We start from the raw sequence: 21,219 nt of genomic DNA, 5'->3' as shown, positions 1-21,219 counted from the left end.
CGTAATCACTTGAGTTCGGCGCAAAGCCCTCGGGCCACCTCGAGGGCTGACCTTCGAAATCGCCTCAACTCGCAGAGGAGGAGTCCGGCCAGAAATGGAATTCATGCTCGTCGAGAGGATGGTCTTTCCAAAGTACGTGACAGTGGGAATGTCCCACCTAACCAAGCTCAAACTTGGAGGGACAATAACCTGCCTAACGCATACAATGGAACTGGAGCTGTTGAACAGCCCCAGAATAACCAAGGGATTAAGGACCAGACCCTAGAACGTTTAGCTCAGATGGAGGAGCTAATGAAGAAGCTCTTGTCAGAAAAGGAGAAGGACGAGTATGACTCGGGGGACGAACTCGAGCTTTTTGCCTCCAACATAGCAGCCACAACATACCCGCCGGGTTTCCGGATGCCCCACCTGTCTAAATTTGATGGAAACAGAGACCCATCGGATCATTTGGGTATGTTCAATACCCTGATGATGGCCCATAATATCGGCCCCGAGCTGAGGTGTTTGATATTCCCTTCCACCCTGACCGGGCCAGCTAGGTAGTGGTTCAAGCAGTGTAAAAAGCATTCCATCAGCTCGTGGAAGAATTTTTCTGCTGACTTCAAGAGGGCATTCCGAGCTTCTCAAGCTGCCTGCGTCAAATTTGACACCCTGGCGAACGTTAAGCAACAGCTCGGGGAACCTTTGAAAGCTTACCTGAGCAGGTTCGCAAACGTCGCAGCTCAAGCCAGGGACGCGGACGATAGTTCCAAGCTTATGGCCTTAAGGACTGGAATCCTCGTTGGAGGCGGGCTGTGGAAACAGATACAGGGAAGAGGTGTCAGCACCGTGGATGAATTCCTAAACAAGGCCTAGGAATGGATAAACCTGGAAGAGGCGCAAGCATCAGTCGCAGGAACCAGCCAAACCCTTGATCAGCCCGTTGGAGTGGAAACAGATGTCGTAAAAATGACTCAAACTGTTACCCAGAATAACCAAGGGGGTGGAGGCAAGAGAAAAGGGAGCGGCGAGGGCGGCCAGCACGGTCCAAAGAAGAACAAGCCCGTGGAAAAGTTTAAGCCAGTCTACGCGGCTTACACCGAGCTCACAAACACTAGGGAACACATTTTCCTAGCAAACTTTGCCTGCCTCCCCTAGGAAAAGCCAGATCCTTTGAAGCACCAGAAGGCTAAGTGGGAACCTTCCAAGTTCTTTCGATTCCACAATGACATCGGCCACAACACTGACGATTGTAGGCATTTGAAGGATGAAATCGAGACACTCATTAGAGCCGGACCTTTGGCTCAATATGCGCGGAACCAGGTTCCTACTAGTCAGCCAGCCCCGAAAGCTTTGGTAAATCAGCCCGGGCCCCGGATAAGCCAGGATACCCCTCCTTCTGTAATAGGAGGAGAAATATCCATAATCTCCGGAGGCCCCCATTTGGTCGGCGCGAGCAGAGGTGCCCAAAAGAGATATGTCAATGAGTTGAAGGCTCACAACGGAGTGGAATTCATTCCGGAGCAGCATCTACCCAAACAACAACGATTGGAAAGGCAACCAATCATTTTTACTGAGGAGGACGCTGGTCACGTCCAGTTCCCCCATATTGATCCTCTAGTCATAACCGCCCAGCTCGCCAACCGGAGATTTAGGAGGCTACTAGTCGATAATGGGAGTTCGGTGAACCTGCTGTTTCGGTCTACGCTGGAGAAAATGGGATTGTCTGTCACCGAGCTAAAGGCCACCTCCATGATGCTGTATGGATTTTTTGGAGAAGGGTCAGCAGTGATAGGAACAATCGAGCTAGTAATAACCTTGGGAGAGGGGCCCTGAACTATCTCGGGGCCGACCTACGTTGATGGCATTTGAGGCCATAACTTCTATCCGCCATCTCGCAGTCAAATTCCCCTCCTCTACGGGGATATGTACGGTCTGAGGTGATCAGCTCACTGCCAGGGAATGCTATAGCATTTCCATGAAGGGAAAATCATGACCCGGGCAGCGAACGATGACCATTCAAAGCGGACACAAGGAATCTCAAGAAGTAGGACCTATTCCTGAGATAGAAAAACCTCAATAAGCCAATGGGGAAAGTATCACCTTGAATGATGATATCGACCCTAGGATAGGCGAAGATAGATCCGAGCTCCAGGCCATCGAAGAACTCGAAGAGGTGAGCATCGATCCGAAAGACCCCTCAAAGGTGGTAAAGCTCGGGAAAAACCTGTGTAATGAGAGAAAGGTGGAGCTGCTGAGATTACTACAAGAGAATCTAGATGTGTTCGCCTGGTCTCATAAATACATGATAGGGATCAACCCAAGCGTCATCATGCACACCCTCAACTTGGACAAAAACGTGCTAGCAAAGTCCCATAAACAAAGGCGCCTAGGCACGACCCGAGCTGAGGCCTTAGAAGAGGAGGTAGCTTGACTCTTAAGGTGCGGCTTTATTCGCGAGGCAAAATACCCGATCTAGGTCGCCAATCCTGTTTTGGTCCTGAAGCCCAACGAGAAGTGGCGGACCTGCATCGAATTTTCCAATCTGAATAAAGCCTGCCCCAAAGATTGCTTCCCCTTGCCGAGAATTGACCAATTAGTAGATGCCACTGCAGGGCACAAGCTTATGTCCTTTATGGATGCATACTCGGGCTATAACTAGATCACCATGAATCCTGCGGACCAGGAACACACTAGCTTCATGACCCCAACTAACGTTTATTAATACAAGGTTATGCCCTTCGGGCTGAAGAATGTAGGAGCTACGTATCAAAGATTGGTCAACAGGATGTTTGCTAATCAGATCGAGAAAAACATGGAAGTGTATGTTGACAACATGTTGGTCAAGTCAAAAACTTCCGATAACCATGTCCCCGATCTGAAGGAATGTTTTAAGATTTTAAGACAGTACGGTATGAGGCTGAATCCCCAAAAGTGTACCTTTGGGGTTGCGTCAGGAAAATTTATGGGTTTCATAGTCAACACCAGAGGAATAGAGGCAAACCCCGATAAAATCAGGTCGCTACTCGAGATGCCATCACCCCGGTCGCGAAAAGACGTCCAAAGTCTAACAGGAAGGGTGGCAACCCTTAATCGGTTCATTCCCAAATCAACCGACAAGTGTTTGCCATTCTATAACCTGCTCCGGGGAAATAAAAAATTCGAGTGGACCGATGAGTGTGAGCGTGCTTTCGTCGACCTAAAAGCACATTTAGCTGAGCCGCCTGTGTTATCTAAGCCAACAGCAGGAGAGCCTCTTTTTCTTTGCCTAGCTGTAACGGAAGATGCAGCCAGCGCCGTGCTGGTTCGTGAGGAGGACCGATCTCAGAAGTCGGTCTAGAACATTAGCAAGAGGCTTCTCGAAGCCGAGTCTAGATATCCGATGATTGAAAAGATGGCATTTTGCCTTATCATGGCCTCTAGAAAGCTCAAGTCGTACTTACAGTCCCATTTAATCCACGTCATAACCAATCAACCTTTAAGGCAGGTTTTGCAGAAACATGAGGCATCGGGGCATCTTTTGAAGTGGGCTATCGAGCTCAGCCAATTTGAGATATTGTACATGCCGCGAACTGCGATCAAAAGCAAAGCTCTGGCTGATTTTGTAGCAGAGTGCACGGGATTCCAAGAGGAACCAGTGGAAGAATCGGTACGAGCCTCGTGGAAAGTCTTTGTGGACGGTTCGTCTAACGAGAAAAGATTTGAAGCTGGGGTCATTTTAATATCCCCGAAGGGACATCGTTTCCACTCTGCATTACTGTTCGGATTCGAAGCATCCAACAACGAGGCCGAGTACGAAGCTTTATTGGCTGGGCTAAGGGTGGCCCAGGAACTAAAGGCCAGCTCCGTCCAGTGCTATAGCGATTCCCAGCTCGTGGTAAATCAGGTATCAGGAGAATACCAAGCGCGGGGAACCAAGATGGCGACCTACCTGGCCAAGGTAAAAAAGGAGCTGTCCGCATTTGAGCACAGCCTGGTTGAACAGATACCTCGGGAGCAGAATGCCAATGCTGACGCCTTAGCAAAGCTCGCCATGTCTGGGGAGGCCGAAACCTTGGGCCTGGTACCGGTGGAATTCTTGGAAAGGCCAAGCATAGAGGAAACTGGGAGGGAGGTCGAGATGATCGATGCTAGGCCGACCTGGATGACTCCCATAGTTGAGTACCTCACAACAGGAAAGTTACCTGAAGAGCGAAACGACGCGAGGAGGATACTTTACCAAGCTACAAGGTATGCAATGGTAGACAGGACATTGTACCGACGTGGTCTTTCTTTACCTCTTCTGCGGTGTGTTCTGCCAGGCGAAGCAAAAAACTATTCTGCAGGAGATGCATGAGGGATTTTGTGGAGATCACGCTGGGGGGCAAAACCTGGCCTTGAAGATATTAAGGCAATGATATTATTGGCCCACTCTATCGAACTCTATCGAAGGACTCGATTTCTTATGTCCAAAAGTGCAACAAGTGCCAACGGTTCGCCATGGTCGCCCGAGCCCCTCCAGTCGAGCTGAAGATGATCTCGTCCCCGTGGCCGTTCGCGATCTGGGGAATTGATTTAGATCGTGCCCTGCCCACAGGAAAAGGAGGAGTTTGCTATGCGGTGGTGGCTATTGACTACTTCATGAAATGGGCAGAAGCAGAGCCCCTGGCGACGATTACATCAAAGAGGGTCCTCGAATTTGTGGTTAAGAATATTGTCTGTCGATTCGGGCTGCCAAAGAAGATCGTGTCGGATAACGGAACCCAATTCGATAGCGATCTCTTCACCAAATTCTGCGAGAGGCACGGCATAATTAAAAAAAATTCCTCCGTGGCCTACCCCCAGGCTAATAGACAGGTCGAGGCTGTGAACAAGACACTAAAAGCGAGCCTTAAGAAGAGGTTGGATGAAGCCAAGGGAGTTTGGCCTGAACAGCTCCCCCAGGTGTTATGGGCGTACTAGACCTCACACCAAAATTCGACGGGTCACACCTCTTTCTCCCTGACTTTCGGGAGCGAGGTCGTCCTTCCTGTCGAAACGAAGATAGCCTCGCATAGAGTCTGGGCGTTTGACCAAGACAAGAACGAAAAATTGCTCAGTGCATCCCTCGACCTAATTGACGAAAAACGAGAAGCTTCGCAGCTGTAGCTCGCGCATTATCAACAAAAGATCACTCGTTATTTCAACTCAAAGGTCAAGAGACGCATCTTTAACTTAGGCGACCTGGTGCTCTGAAGAGTCTTCTTAGCCGGTAAGGATCCCAAGGATGGAGTTTTGGGACCAAACTGGGAAGGACCCTATCAGATAATAGAGGTTGAGAAGGAAGGAACCTTTAAACTAGCTCGACCTAATGGAGAAGCAGTCCCACGGACATGGAACGCTATACACCTAAAGAAATATTATCAATAGTCACACTCTTGTAAGGCTTAATTATGAAAGCCACCTTGTTTTATTAAAAAATGAGAAGTACTTTTGTATATCATTGTATGTTTCTGTGTGCGGGTAGTGTTAGAAGACCGTGTTCCAAGTAACCAAGAAAGATCCCTTTCTGTTTACTTGGGGGGCATATATCCTGGATACAACCAGGTCCTAAAACTTGGAAGTTAGTTAAATTTATTAACCAGTGTTTTTCCTAAAGAACACGAGGTGTCGATAAAACTAACGCAAACTAAGTTGTTAAATCAACGTCCTGGATACAACCAGGTCCTAAAACTTAGAAGTTAGTTAAATTGACTAACCAGTGTTTTTCCTAAAGAGCACGAGGTGTCGATAAAACTAACGCGAACTAAGTTTTTTAAATAAATGTCCTGGATACAACCAGGTCCCGAAACTTAGAAGTTAGTTAAATTGACTAACCAATGTTTTTCCTAAAGAACACGAGGTGTCGATAAAACTAACGCAAACCAACGTCCTGGATACAACCAGGTTCTAAAACTTAGAAGTTAGTTAAATTGACTAACTAGTGTTTTTCCTAAAGAGCACGAGGTGTCGATAAAACTAACGCGAACTAAGTTTTTAAATAAATGTCCTGGATACGACCAGGCCCCGAAACTTAGAAGTTAGTTAAATTGACTAACCAGTGTTTTTCCTAAAGAGCAGGAGGTGTCGATAAAACTAACGCGAACTAAGTTTTTAAATAAATGTCCTGGATACGACCAGGTCCCGAAACTTAGAAGTTAGTTAAATTGACTAACCAGTGTTTTTCCTAAAGAGCACGAGGTGTCGATAAAACTAACGCAAACTAAGTTGTTAAATCAACATCCTGGATACAACCAGGTCCTAAAACTTAGAAGTTAGTTAAATTGACTAACCAGTGTTTTTCCTAAAGAGCACGAGGTGTCGATAAAACTAACGCGAACTAAGTTTTTAAATAAATGTCCTGGATACGACCAGGCCCCGAAACTTAGAAGTTAGTTAAATTGACTAACTAGTGTTTTTCCTAAAGAGCAGGAGGTGTCGATAAAACTAACGCGAACTAAGTTTTTAAATAAATGTCCTGGATACGACCAGGTCCCGAAACTTAGAAGTTAGTTAAATTGACTAACCAGTGTTTTTCCTAAAGAACACGAGGTGTCGATAAAACTAACGCGAACTAAGTTTTTAAATAAATGCCCTGGATATAACCAGGTCCCGAAACTTAGAAGTTAGTTAAGTTGATCCAATGTTTGTCCTAAAGAACACGAGGTGTTGATAAAACTAACGCGAACTAAGTTTTTAAAAATTAATGTCTTGGACATAACCAGGTCCTAAAACTCAGAAGTTGGTTGAAATTGACTGGCAATGCTTTGTAGTTTCGAAGAAAAATTCAATAAACTAACGCGAACTAGATTTTTATAAATCACATCATATTAAAAAGAAAAATAAATGATGAAATTCAGGGTAACTGAAATCAATTGTCTCGAGGAGGAAAAACCTCGTGATAAATGATTACAGATAAATAAAAAAAGAAAAATAAAAAAAGTGCTAGGCCCCCCCAGGCCGCTCCGCCGAGGTCACCCCCTCGGTCTCTTGCTCGCCAGCAACGGAAGTCTCCCCAGTCTCAGAAGGCAGCTCCTGTTGAAGACAGACTTTGAACTTCTCAAGGAATGGCTCCCACACCTCGGGCGCCAAAAAGGAGAAGTCGCCATCCTGGTTAAAGGCCCAGCAATGGTAGAGCATGACCTCCATGGAGGAGCTGGAAGACGCCCTCTCTGCCACGATGGCGGCCTTGGCCTCCAACTGCTTCGCCTTGGCCTCCTCGAGCTCGGTCTTTGCAGCGACCAAGGTGATCTGTGCGGCCTTTTCGCTTTCTTTGGCAGCCATCAGGGCAGCCTTGGCACTTTGCTCTTGCTGTTGGGCAGATGCGAGAGCGGCCTGAGCAGTCTGGAACTCGCCCCTGATCTCATCAATCCTGGCCCTGGACCGAGCTATGCTGTGGTGTAAGGCCAAAGCTGCCTGCAAAGATATAGATAGTAAGGCACGTGCTAGGAAGAAAGCAAAGAAATTTAACTAAGTAAACTTACCGTGAGGGTCATCCCCAACGAAGACTCCATGACATTCTCGGGTGGCATTGTAATAATGCTCCACCGTATAGCTCGTGGTCTCATAGACCGTCCCTCGGAAGGCCTCGGGGATTTTCTCCAGGTCCTGGGTGTTGGCCGGGATGCACACGGTGGGAGTGGGAACTGGCGGGGTTCCAGCTGGTGCCTCCTGTTCCGGAGTAAGGGCTGGAGGTCGCAGGGGAGGTGGGGGAATGTTCTCTGTGGCTGCAGGGACCTGGCCCCTCCCCTTGGCGGGAGACTTGGAGGTGGTCCTGGAAGGAGGAGTCTTCTTAGTCAGTCGGGGTTTCTTGACCAGTGGCCCGGACGATCCGGAGGGAGGATTCCCCCTTGGAAGATGGATCACAGGACGTTGTTTCTGGGCTGTGCCATCTCTTCACCTGAAATAAAAAGAAGGGAACGTTAGTATACATATAAGGTTATTTTATTACAAGAAAAATCTAAAGGTGTGTTGAAAAGGTCCTACCCTCCGAGCTAGAGGAGGAATCTATTGCCACGACCTCCGGCCTCAGAGCTTCTATAGGGGAGTCTAAGTTTATTACTTCACGGATGAGAGGGGATTATGGGTCCGGATCCACCTCAGGACTGGACTACTCTACGTATTGCCTAAGCCCTGGCGTGACTACACCCTCCAGAAGGGAGGGCCACGACCTAAGGCTGGTCCCGTACTCCTCAAAGAAGGTCGACCTAAAGGACAAGGTGTTGTCTACTGCTACGGTGCCCCTAGGACGGCCCATATCATGGCGCAAGACTAGTTGATCAACACACTGAAGTAGGGTTATGTTAAGGTCCAGGTCATCTCGATGATGATGTATGAACTGGCTTGGGTTAAACCTAGCAAGCCTTAGGTCTGCGGCAGCCCTGTATAAGTCCCTAAACAGGTATGGGTTACCTTGGCCAGAAGGGCCAGCTGCTACCCCGGACTGAACCCGATCCACGTCGAGGCCCTGAGCAGCCTCGGGAGCCCGCCTTCATTGCACGAGCGGCACATCGTCTTCTTCGTCCTGCTCGGCGCCGTCACTGTCCACGGCATCTCCCTCGGGGATAGGCACCATCTCACGGGCTACTGGGATAGCCCGCGACCTCCTGAAGGCCAGAGTCTGGCCCGCAGAAATTAGCTTACACGCCAGCATCGTCTCATCATATACAAGCTAGCGGTAGTCTTTTTCACTTGGTGGGAGCCTCGCCAAGGTATCGTATTGACCCCAAGGGTCACTGATTTGGCCGTCCTCGCAAAAATGGCTGCACGATGATGTTCAAGTCAATACGCGCGAAAATAAATAAAGCAATATGGTGATTTCGTGAGCTGAGAATAGAGGGAACTTATGAGGATGGTTGAAGTAGTGGTACTCGCAGTTGCGAAACCCCTTCAACATGAAGAACTAGTCCTTGAAGTCGTTGGGGTGGCTGGGCAGCTCGATGACTGCAGGAGAGTTGGAAAAACGGGTCAAATAGTAGAACCCATCGCCTCGCCCCCGTTGATCCGAGCTGGCTTTGAGGCAGAAGAAGTAAAGGATGTCCGCTGGTGTAGGGACCTCCCACTCGTGCCTCAGGAAGAGGTACCTCAGCCCTGCCAGCAGACGGTAGGAGTTTGGGGGCAGTTGGAAGGGAGCCAGTTTCACGTAATTCGGGAAATCTGCGAAGTACTGGTCCAGAGGTAGGAAGGCCCCGGCCTTGAGATGTTCATCGCTCCAAGCTGCGAACTCCTCGTCGAGAGGCGTGCAGCTCCTCTTGCCCTCGAGGGGAGGTCGGGCAACAAGAGCGCCTGTCCCAATTTCGATGTTATGGGACAACAGGATCTTGTTGACCCTCCCTTGGGTCGTAATCTTCGAGACTATCCTCTCTGCCTCGAAGAAGGCGTCAGGTCCCACCTCGACCTCTTTCCCCTTGCTGGCCTGCTGGGATGACGAGCTAGCCGTGCTCTTCTTGGGTATGTTCTTCCTGGGTCCCATCGGGTCACCTAACGAACAAGAATGAAGAAAAGTTTAAATAGGCGACCTAAAAATAGAAACGGGAATACAGCGCGAGAAGTGATTTTTGTACACTGGCTGAGAAAATCTCAGTCCGCGGTGTGTGAAGCCACGCATTGCCATGGTCACGCGCCCACGTTTCCAACGGATCCCCGATTGCTCGGGATCTGTGTGTCAGAAGGGTCAGGATAATGCTTGCCTTGGAGGGAAAGTTTTAAAAAGAAAAACTGCCTAGGAAGCGTGACCTCTAAGCTACCCGGTTTTGTACCCTAGAAACTTCTCATCTTCCATTTTCCAAACAGGCATTCCCTAAAGCTACCCAAAAAAGTTACCCAAAAATTATCTTGCCATAAAACATCACATTCATAGACATGTTCTCGTATAGTCAATATGCCTAGGATCAAAACCTATGCACCAAAAACCATCCAAAAACAACCTACAGTGTGCGACTAAGAAAGAGGTTTACCTAACAGAAAAACGGAAAGATCAAAACATGCAACAGACAGAGGACTTACAGTGTATTTTCCGTGTGAAAGTCACAAAAGGTGTAGGAATCGGAGTCCTGGTGGAGTCTTTAAAGCTGGACTGGTGAAGAAACTCTTGTGGCGAGAGCGTAGGGATCTTTGGGATGATCACCGGAAGAAGAAAGCTTCTGAGACTAAAAAGGAGAGAAAATGAGAAAAAATATTTCAAATGAAGGGTGGCTAACATGGAAGAGGGACAACCTTATATATACGTAAGAGGCATAAAGAAACGAGGACCGTTCGATCAAGTTAATACGAGATACGAGGGTCATAACTCGAGAGGCGAAACGATGGCCGAAAGCAGGCTAGGCCATTTAATACAATTCTCGGAAACCGAACAGTCGCCAACCATGGCACTCCACGTGTCCAATACCCACGTAGTGGGCGGAACATGAAGAGTCGAAAGGGAAACTTAAAAGCCCCCGCTGTGAAGATCACAGATGACGTCATGGGTCACGAGCAGGGGCTTGGGGGGCAAATGTACGCCCTAAATATCCGCACACTATTGGCGAGCTAGAAAATGGCCTAATTCGATCTGCCACGTGTAAATCGTCCACCCAGAGCTCTTTGTTACGGGCCTCCATCTATCCAACCCGAGCTAATTAGAGAGTTAACTGCTACTCGGAGGCATTGTGTCAGAAGTATGAGTGTCACGAGCTGGCGTCACATTAAGCTCGTGAATGCGGCAGAGATCTGACACCCGAATCCTTGTAAAGTCAACCACGCAATATAAATGTGCATATATCAGACATCACGTGTCTATTCTATTCCTAAATTCTCGGACACGCAGTATAAACGTGCGTGTTCAGACATCCCATGCCTGATTTGGGCCATGCGGCCCATTATCCCTCCTTACCTGTTGATTAGACCACACTTCACTACAAAGTTTAGGAATTAATCATCAGTGTCACAGAGATGACGTGAAGGGTAAAGAGATCACGGGATGACCCCATTGCCAACCCAGACATCTTCTTCCTATAAATACCAAGACCCTGGGTGGTGCAAGGGGTTGTCATATTTTTGTAAAGAAACACTCTGTAAGAAATAGTCAAGAGATATCAATAATATCGACTGGTAGACTAGAAAGATTTTAACCTTCGAACCACCTAAAAAGAAAGGAGTGACCATCTTCCCATGCTATTAGTTTCTCAAATACAGAATATAATTATTTTCATATTACGGTTCACTAATTTGCACTAATCCATCATATTTATTCGTATAATTACCTGTTGGCGAAGAACCGCGTCAACACCTACATGCATCACTTTGGACCCAAAAATGCATTTTAAAGTACCTACAATTGAAGTTCAAATTTCACGAAGATGTGAAATTTACTAAGTGTTTATGTCTTGCTTGTATTTTAACAATTAGTATTTAACCAATCATGTACATTGGACACAACTTTCTACATTATTTTTTACACCAGTTTTCCTCAAATGGGTCAAAGTTGGGACATTATTAAAATAAAAAATTAAACCTAAAAAATCCCTCTCTTCCCTTCATGATAGTCTCTGCTATCTTGTCGGTGACGGTCAACCTTTCTCATCCTTCAACGACGACCATATCGTACTCAACTCGCGACGGTGACTCCGTCGTCAACAAGCTCTCCACTTTCCTCACTACTGGTTGTGTCGGTGTCCGTCATGCCTCCACTAGTCTATTGATCTCCTCTTACTCAACAACTTTGCTCTAAAGTCCCAATCTCCTCACTCTCAGATTTTGTATTTTTTGAAGATTACTACAAACTTGTAAATGGTGTATCATAGAATTTGTCCTATTATTGCTTTACTTTAGAGTAGGTGGTTACTTTATGCTATACAATATAATATGTTATATATATATATATATGCTTATTGCTTTATAGAACAAAGTTCTGATTGTCATAAATGTCGTCGAAGAGACACCGCGACAACCGCTAGAGGGAGAGAGTGGAAATCTTGTTGACAAACGGAGAGCTGGTCGCCATCAAAGGATGTGGTCCGCTATATATTTGACATGGGTTTGCCGTAATGCTGAAACTATGGCGAGGTTGACTGTCACGGGCAAGAAGATACATATTATCATGAAGGGAGGAGAAATATATTTTAGGTTTAATTTTTTATTTTAATTATGCCTCAATTTTGACTCTTGGATTGAGTTTGATCTAAGGATCTAAAACTGATGTAAAAAATAATGTAGAAAGTTGTATCGAAAGAATGAGTCCCTAATAAATAAGGGGTAAATATTAAAACGAGGAAATTACACTTTATATGGAATTTTTAATAGAGTGTGCAAAAATATGGTTTTTTTTCAAAAAAAATTAATCTATAGCTTTTTTTTTAAGAATTTTCACTTTTATGGGTTTATTTTCCCTTATTTTTGTATAAAAATTAATTTATGCCATAGTTTTACTCTTAATCAAATTTGGAAGAGTATGTTTGTAATTTGAATATTATTTTTTTAGGTTTTTTTTTTTTATATTGTTTTTATATTACTAATTTTATATTAAATTTTTTTTTTATTATTTTACAATTTTTTTTTTTTTTGTAATATGAATTGTTTTTAAAATTATTATTTATTTATTATAATTTTTTTTTTTTAAGATTGTACGTTTTTTTTCAAATTCTGGGTAGGGTAACCAGATACTTGATTGATCTTAAAAAAAAATCATAGAGCTAAGTTAAATAACATGCACCAGGAGGGGTAACCAGTTATCCTGAGATGAATAATTTTCTGCCATAAGAGAGGTAACCAGTTACCTAAGAGAGGTGACGAGTTACTCATATTAAATATGAAAAGAAACATCAAATTTGAAGGAAAAAATGGAAGAACACTTCATTAAAAAAGGAAGAAGAAGTAACTATGATTTCAATAACATAAGTAACTAGTTACCATAAAGAAACCATAAATATACACACACCAGAATGTGAAAGTAATCAGTTACCCTCAGAAATATACACACAAAGAATATGAAGGTAACCAGTTACCCATTCACGTTGTCATATTTTTATTAGTTTTCTTTCCAAATTTTGGTATTCCTATAAATGTTACAGTAATTGATTTCAATTTTTTTTACATATAGTGGAAAATACTATAAAAAAATTACAATAATAAAAGATAATAAATAAAAAAAATAGTAGAATAATTATATAATGTTAAAATATATGTGTGAAAAAATTGAAAAAAAAAAAGAAATAGAATGAGAAAAGAATAAGTACAAAAATGAAAAAAAAACAAAAGAAATGATGAATGAAAAAAAAATAGATGAATAAATAAGAATGAAAAGAAGAAGAAAAATAATGGAAAAATGAAAAGAAAAAAAATATGAATGAAAAAATTGGTAGAAAAAATGAAAAAAAAAAGCTCATATGTGTGAAAAAAGAAAAAAAATGGAAGGAGAAAATAATAAATACAAAAATGAAGAAAAAATAGAATGAAAAAAAAACTGAAAAAATATGAAGAAAATAAACAAAACAATACAAATGAAAGAAAAAATAGATAAATAAATAAAAATGGAAAAAAGAAGAATAATGAAAAAATAGAAAGAAAAATTTTGATAGAAAAAAAAAAAGAAAAAGAAAAAAAATGGAAGAAAAAACAAGTAAGGAAAAAAAATAAAAAATAATAAAAAAATGATGAAAAAAAATAAAAATAAAATTACTTTCAAAATCAAAGAAAACATAACTATGATAAAAAAAATATGACATTTCTATATATTTAGTTAGTTACTAATTGTGTTTCCATACTTTAACTTTCTCTTTAATAAATTTCCAATACAAATTAAGAAAAATATAACTCTCATATTTTTGCACATTAATGATATAAAAGCCATATTTTTTTAAAATTCCCTATTAAAATTGTATTGTTTGTGCTGTATAGGACGCTTGCACGTGAGATTTTATAATTATCAACTAATTTTACGAATTTATCACAAATTGGAAAATATTTTACTTAGTTGTACGTAGAGAGAAGTTTTGAATGTTTTTTTTTTCTTCCTTTAAATATTATTATTTATTTCCTTTTTTTAATGGTATTATTATTATTTCTTATGATGAAATTATTTTACTTAATACTATTCCTTATTTTCTAATACTAAGGTGTAAGGCTCCAAGCTATGTGGCATCATCCTTGACGGTAATGGTATTACCTCATAATAACTTTTTTTTTTCTCTTAACAAATGAGTTATGTGAATAAAACGAATATATTTTTAAAAAAACGCAAGCATAATTAAAAAAATGAATCGACAGCTAAAGTCTCTAGAACTGATGCACTTGAATCCTTAATTTTTTACTCACCGTTCATAGATTCTTTACACATGATAAAAATTAAGGATTTCATGTAATTTTTTTTTTTTACTAGAAACGTCTTCAATTTTACATGGTAATTTAATACGAACTTCAAATTCATATAGTAATTTCTAGTTAAAGAATTTGAGCTCATTTATTTTATTTATTTGTGCTGAATTATTTAGCTGTTGCAACCTTGATATCAAATATGGCCAGAGGGCTTCCATCAAAAACAAACAAAAAATAAATAAATCACGGCGAAAAAGTGCAATGGGATTATAGATGGGTTACCTACTAGGCTACTTACTACCTACCATTGAAAATTCTTTTCTTGATGGGAATTTTCGGATTGTCTTTTCTCCATAAAACCTTTCAACTAATCGAGTCAGCTAATGTAGCCAATGAGATTCTGTCTATTTGGAAAGAAAAAGAGAAAAACGGCATCTCGTAACAATTAATTGTCAGCCGAACAGGTAAGGGAAATAACTAAATCGTTTTCGCTAATTTCATTATTATGAGTTGTGCCAAACAAAAATTGATTTCAGGGCCCCTTTAGTCCCAATCCCCCATCATTTTCTAAGTCACCACTCTTTTAAGTCTTCAACACTAGAAATAGGAATGTGGATCGGGGACCATACAATATTCCCAACTGAAGCCAGGCACAACCAAGAATAAACCACCACGCGCAAAATAGAACTAGTCAAAAGGACCACAAATGCAATAATTCTTCTAATATGTAAAACCAAAGTCTTCTTAGGCATATAGTATAATTGGAATAAATTTTGTATCATCAAATACAAATAGCCAAGGCATTAAAAGAGGGTTGATACACTCATGCGTGAAAGCTTGCGAGAGAGAGAGAGAGGAACCAAACTATCATGAAGACCCCACCCAAAAAAGAGCAATAAGTTTACCAGTCTAGGAACATTTAAATTCATTTACGTAATTTGCAAAAAGTATATACTTAATACCTCGCACACTTCATTCCCTGTTTTATCTCCTTGAAAATATAAATTTATATATATAGGCACGCCGCAAAACAGGAATGAGGTAACAATATGTGCAAACAGAAAAATATTAAAAGAAATGGTACTACTTTTCTGGCCACGAAAGCACGAAACCATGGGCTTACTACTACATATCCAATAAAAAAAACTAAAAGAAAAAAAGGAAACCAAGAGAAATGCAAAGGATATTGACCTCTCATGACTCCAGCAGTTCCCTCTTTGTGGGCATGTTTCTCTCGTGTAAGTTGCAGTTGGATCTGTTCTCACCCTGTAAATCGTAGGGTGGCTTCTTCTATACATAAATTTTGCGTGGATTATTTGGCAATATTTATATATAATATATAATAAAGATATGATTGGTCCTCCAGTTGATCCATAGATCCTCTCAGGCTTTTCTTCTCTTCTTGGAATTCTTTTACCAGGTCCCAAATAATCTTTCATCATGGCCTCTATTCTGAACAAAATCCCATACCACTCCTCCATAGAGAATTCTCTTAAGGATCTTTGTTAATTAAAAGCTACTACCAATGTGGGAGAACACTGATGATGAATGTCACAAAATATTCCTAGTGTAAATGCTCACGTACTGCTTAATTGTTTGCCCGACAATTCTAAACACTCCTCTGGATTGGCATAGAAGTAATCCTCTTCTTTGGGTCTGTCAGGGATCACCAGCCTTTTAGTTGGGTTCCCCATGCGTTCTGCATGAGTTTCCTTGACAGCAGATGAAAATTCATCCCAAGCAAGTGATCCACTACTATATTGATCTATCAAATCAACGAGAAGCTTTCTGTCCAACAATATTGTCTTCTTGAACCCAAGAGATCTGAGGAACAAAAGGCAACAATTTTAGACTTTTTAAGTTTAAAAAGCACTAAGAGGGCACAAGTTAGATACTTGGAGAAAATCCCACAAGGCTGGTACCATAAAAACACTTCTAAGCATTTAAGAAAAAGAAAAAAAAATCTAGAAAGCAGCAAAAACATTTAGCTAGCAAAGATTTGAATTCCAATAACATCCTACAGGGTTATTAAAACTACATTGCAATGGTTAATATGAACAAAAGATAACTGATGTTTTGAAATAATACCTGCGATGGCCTTCAACAACTTTAGCCATGTTTCCGTCATATGTGGGAACAAAGATGTCACTCTCCAATGAAACAAGATAATCCAATGCTGCCATCTGGGATGAGTGATTCTGGAAAAACCTAAGGTCTGATGGATTCAATAATGTCTCTTTTCTAACCTGTTTAGAAAATCCAAAAGGGCTTACAAGTAAGGAAACAAGGATAAAAATTACCAAATGAGGGAACATGGCTACAGCATTCATCAGCTTACCACTTTTGGAAAAGCCTTTGCTAGACTTGCCATTCTCCTCTCTCCACCATATATTTCACCAGCTGCAATATATATCTGGACATTGCGTTCAATTCCCATTGCAGTCAAAATAAGAGCAGTTTCTTCTGGTGTCAAAGGACACAGACCATCTTTCCTTTTCAAGTCAGAATTTATTATTTTTTCTTTCCACCAGGGATAAGCATATCTGCAAATATAAAATTATTAGAGCAAATGAGAGAATAAATTATGACTACTTTTATTAAATCTTAATGATAAAAGCAAAACACACCTCATTCTTGTTAACTCTTCCACCTCATCATTGTTGCAACCTTGGGTACATCCAGAAAATGCTAACATGTCCATCTCATATCTTAGATGAAGTACTAGGACAGGACCATTTTGCCTAAGAAGGCTGATAACTCTTTTACCCAATTCCTCTATTTGAGAAGTGAATTTTAGAGCATTAAAATTTACACGGCAGCGTAGCCTTTGAATCTCCAAAGGTTGACCATTATTGGCAAGTCTCGCATCAGTTCTGTTGAGATGTACCACTTTATACTTTTGTATAAGAGGAAGAATCTGTAGAGTAAAACAAGTTAACAACAGATCTTCAGTACAAGAGTTTTGTAACAGATAAAAGTATCATGATTGAGGATGAAATTACAAGAGATGAACAGTGAGAGAGCTCTAACAAGTTAACAACATGAAAATTTGAAGCCAATATATGAATAAAACTTAACCCATTCAAGTTTCTTTAACTCTAAAGATCAGAAAGCAATGATAACGAACTAACCTGTTTATGATAATACGAAATGTCAGACCAACTAACTGGTGGCATTGTATACACTCCACCTAGTTCCACTCTTCTTTTGAGCCTGGGAGGCAATTCCTTCAATATGCGAACCTCATCTCTTAAAGAGGCAATGAAATGGTCCTCGTCAAATATGTCTTGAAACTCACTGCCATGTACAGCAATAAGTAAATATTAGAGCATAATTAAGATAATCTGAACTCAAGGAAACATAAAATTTATCAAATTCAAATAAAAATCAAGTTGACCAACCTAGGATCTGCCCAAAAGGATGTTTTGTCCAATTCGGGAACTATAAGTGTGACATTCAGATATCTTGCAATAGCGACCATGTCACAAATCTGATTTGCAAAAAAAAAAAACGAAAAATGAACAGGCCAGAAGTTGCCATAATCACAGAACACCAAAGTAGACTGCATTTTTTTGCTAATCACTCACCGCTGATCTCATTTGATTAAGCCCTCCATTGCAGGAGACCATCAGATAACCATTGTTCTTATAAACCCCTAATCACAAAATAAGAAGTTTGAAAGATGAAAGTGAAGTCAGAAAAAGGATAACCAAGAATTACTCCCAATGGGAAAAGAACAGAAAGAAATACAATCTTTGAAAGAAAGTGGGGGAAGAAAAGTCATAGCAAAAAAATTATTATGTATATGTATATATATATATCATAAAATGGGAAGCAAAACCAAATGAAGGAAAAAAAGTTCATTCTTTTTATACTTCATCAGCAAAATGGGAAAGAAGTGTGATAAATTATAAGCTTATTTCAACACTGACAGAATAAGTATCGGAAAAAAAATTTGTGTGAACTACAATTCAGAATATCCCAATTTAAGGTATGATATTCCACAAATAGATAGAATTTATGATATGATAGCGAAATCCATTTCAACACCCAGTCGAACTACAACAGCTACTATCTTCCTAATTGTCAAAGCTTGGCATACGCATACCCCTATTTTAATTGAGCAATATCTATTTATACACGCGTCCTTGTCCAAATTCAGAATAAGAAAGGCACTATCAACAAAAATGATTAAATGTTTTTCGAATCTAATGGTTTTAAGTTCGGATATACTTCTTTTTAGATCCCCCAACAAACATGGCAAAAACTACTGTGTTTTGATCCCCCATCAAACATGGCAAAAAGGACCATCATATATTTCAATTACTAACACAAAATCATGTCTCCCTTCAAAATCAAGAAAAGGCAGAGAAAATGGAGAACCCAGTTACCAGGCCGCCATTGAATTTCCTTCACCGTTTCAATTATTTATTTTTTAAAAGAAAGATAAAAAATAAATAAATAAATAAAAACTCACTCTTGGGAGGAAGTATTCTAGTCTGTACGGACGGCGTATTGTCTTGCAGAACGGAGATGGCGCTATCGGACTCCTGAGAGAAGCAAGAAGGCCATCCTTTGAGAACCCTAGGTCCCCACGTGTCCCCTAAAGCCGTCAGTTGAACGATGCAGGTCCAGAGCAAAACCGACGTCGTTGCGCGTATCATCCACAGCTTCATTTTCGACCTCGACGGCGACGTACTTGTACCCATCGTCGTCTTGAATTTCTCTCCTCCAAAAGACTTGAATCCCATTCTTCTTTCTTTCTTCTCCTTCTTCTCAAACCTGCACATCAATCCTCTTTCTCAAACCCCTTTCTCTATTTTTCTTTCTTCCTTCTACCACTCTTAAGCATCCATATACACCTCTCTCTCTGTCCTACACCAAGCACCGATTCTCTTAAAATTAACTTCAATGCCGAATCAAAAATCAAAATAAAACCAAAGTTTTTTTGCCTATTTAACCAGATTCAGTACAATAAAAAACCTCCCCTCTCCTTTCGTTTCGTCTTCACCACCAATCCAAACCTCCAAGATCCAAATTCCAGACCTCACCGAAACAGCTCACACAAAAAAACAAAATATCATCCAGTAAAACCCTCACCGAATTTCACGAAACAGCCTCGAGAAAAACTCAATTCCCTAGCCACATTGCATCGAACTCCGATCTCTAGCCGATCACCGACAAAAAAAATCACCGGGAAATGCCGCTTAACTCCTTGTCTCCTCCCAGGATCAGACTGATAATTCCGGCCTCAACCTTAGCCGGAAATTGTAGCCTCTTACAATCACCGATGCCAAAATAAATACACTTGTATATATAAAGAGAAGAGAATTAGGAGAGGGAAATAGACGAGGCTGTGAGGAAAACCGCGTCCTGCCAACAAAACCAAGATGAGGAGAGAGAGACTGTGCTTGTTCTGAGAGAGAGAGTGGGGTGTGGCCGTGTGGGTGTGTGGTGAGGTGTACCGCTGGATCGGTGGGGGCGAACTGGGGTTGGGTTTAGGGTTAAGAGAAGAATGGGAGGGAAGAGTGGCTTTGGGCCAATAAATGCTGGCCAGCTACGCCTGGGCCCACTCGAATTAAGGTTATCACAGATGCGTCAATCATCATTCCATGGGATCACTGACACGTGTTCTTACCATATGGCCTGACCTTCCGTAATACGGCTTTGGGGTTGTTGGTAGTCGCCGATTTATTCCATTCAACTTACGATACGCCGACAATTTATCGCGAATACGATATTTTGTTTTCTGTCTAATTATCAGTTATGCCGTTTTCTAGGATAGTTATTATCGTTAATAATATTTTTATACCAGATAATTCGGAGACACCTATATATAAAATTTCTCTCCTATTGTTCAAGAAGATTAGGAATAATTTTTTTTTTTTTTAATGGATATTCGCGGCGGCGAAAATAATTTTAGTATGTGAAACTTAAATACTTAATTTTTTGCAATTAAAATACATTTTGTTATATTTTTTTGTAGGTACTTGACTATTAAGTGACACATAAATACACACATGACAATCTCTGATTTATTCACGTCTTTTATTTTTTATTTAAAAAATTGTTTTAATTTAAATCTTAAAATATAAAAATATATTTAAAATTCATTTATTTTTTTAAAAAATTATAAAAATAATACAAATTAATATAAAATTTAAATTACAAGTTAAATAAAGTAACTTAATAACTTTTCATCATGGTTTATCAAAAAAAAAATTATCATCTTGTTCATGTGTTCTTTGTGTTTAAAACATGGGTTTGAAAGAGTAACAAATTAACAAACGACCACACCCAAACATTATCCAATCAAACACAACTTCAAGATTCCAAATTTCTTCATCCAAACTGAATAATTTCATGGTCTGATTCAAGTTCATTCAACCTCGTGAAAAAAAAAAATAATAAAACTTAAAAAAATGAACAATAATAATCTCCGTCACCTCCAACATATTGTAGATCTGTTCACCACCACAAATGAGTTCCAACCAGCATCCCTTTCCCCAGATCCTATCCACCACAACCGTCAAAGACTATAGATTCAAACAAATTTCACCAATATAATATCAATTTAAAGATTCAAAACCCAACAATTTTCAAACAGCGAACTATGGTTCCACATTCAACAACATAAAAATAATAAGAAGAAAAGAATGACCCAAAATCAAACTAGATCTAACCCAAAATAGGCACAATCCGTCATCGAAGCTAAGCCACCAACGATGCAGCCACCTCGCCGCAGCCCAGAACTGCCATCTTCTTCACATAGCACACAAGTTCACCTTCTCCTCGTCCGTCAACTACGTCGTCGTGTAACACACATATTGTACCACCTACAACCTACCCCATCACGAACTGCACACAAAACCATAGATCTCGTCGACTGAAAAAAAGAAGAAGAGAGGGGAAGAAGAAGACAAGATAAGTTTTGGATTTTTTTTAAAACCATAT

The 21,219-nt window shown here is 40.9% G+C and overlaps 1 protein-coding gene across 1 annotated transcript; it reads right to left on the bottom strand.

The window, feature by feature from the left end:
- Window positions 1–15,165: 15,165 nt before the first annotated feature.
- On the bottom strand, window positions 15,166–19,764 carry LOC133830806 (rhamnogalacturonan I rhamnosyltransferase 1-like). The gene is made up of 8 exons (XM_062260877.1): window positions 18,743–19,764; window positions 17,853–17,920; window positions 17,667–17,755; window positions 17,397–17,562; window positions 16,893–17,182; window positions 16,604–16,808; window positions 16,354–16,511; window positions 15,166–16,089 (listed from the first exon to the last, which is right to left on the bottom strand). Exons 1-8 carry the CDS (start codon window positions 19,053–19,055, stop codon window positions 15,843–15,845), a joined length of 1,536 nt encoding a protein of 511 aa, XP_062116861.1. The 5' UTR covers window positions 19,056–19,764; the 3' UTR covers window positions 15,166–15,842.
- Between the last annotated feature and the right edge of the window lie 1,455 nt (window positions 19,765–21,219).

This window comes from Humulus lupulus, chromosome 4, assembly GCF_963169125.1.
Source record: "Humulus lupulus chromosome 4, drHumLupu1.1, whole genome shotgun sequence".
NCBI classification, from domain to species: Eukaryota; Viridiplantae; Streptophyta; class Magnoliopsida; order Rosales; family Cannabaceae; genus Humulus; species Humulus lupulus.
Note: the sequence above shows the minus strand (reverse complement) of the source record. Positions and strands in the feature narration are given on the sequence as shown.

Excerpts from the sequence above, each read along its gene's own strand:
- LOC133830806 (XM_062260877.1), bottom strand. The coding sequence starts at position 19,055 with ATGTGCAGGTTTGAGAAGAAGGAGAAGAAAGAAAGAAGAATGGGATTC. Across the intron at positions 17,756-17,852 it reads TTAATCAAATGAGATCAGCG|ATTTGTGACATGGTCGCTAT; the intron begins GTGAGTGATTAG and ends TTTGCAAATCAG. Across the intron at positions 16,090-16,353 it reads GTTGTTGAAGGCCATCGCAG|ATCTCTTGGGTTCAAGAAGA; the intron begins GTATTATTTCAA and ends TTTGTTCCTCAG.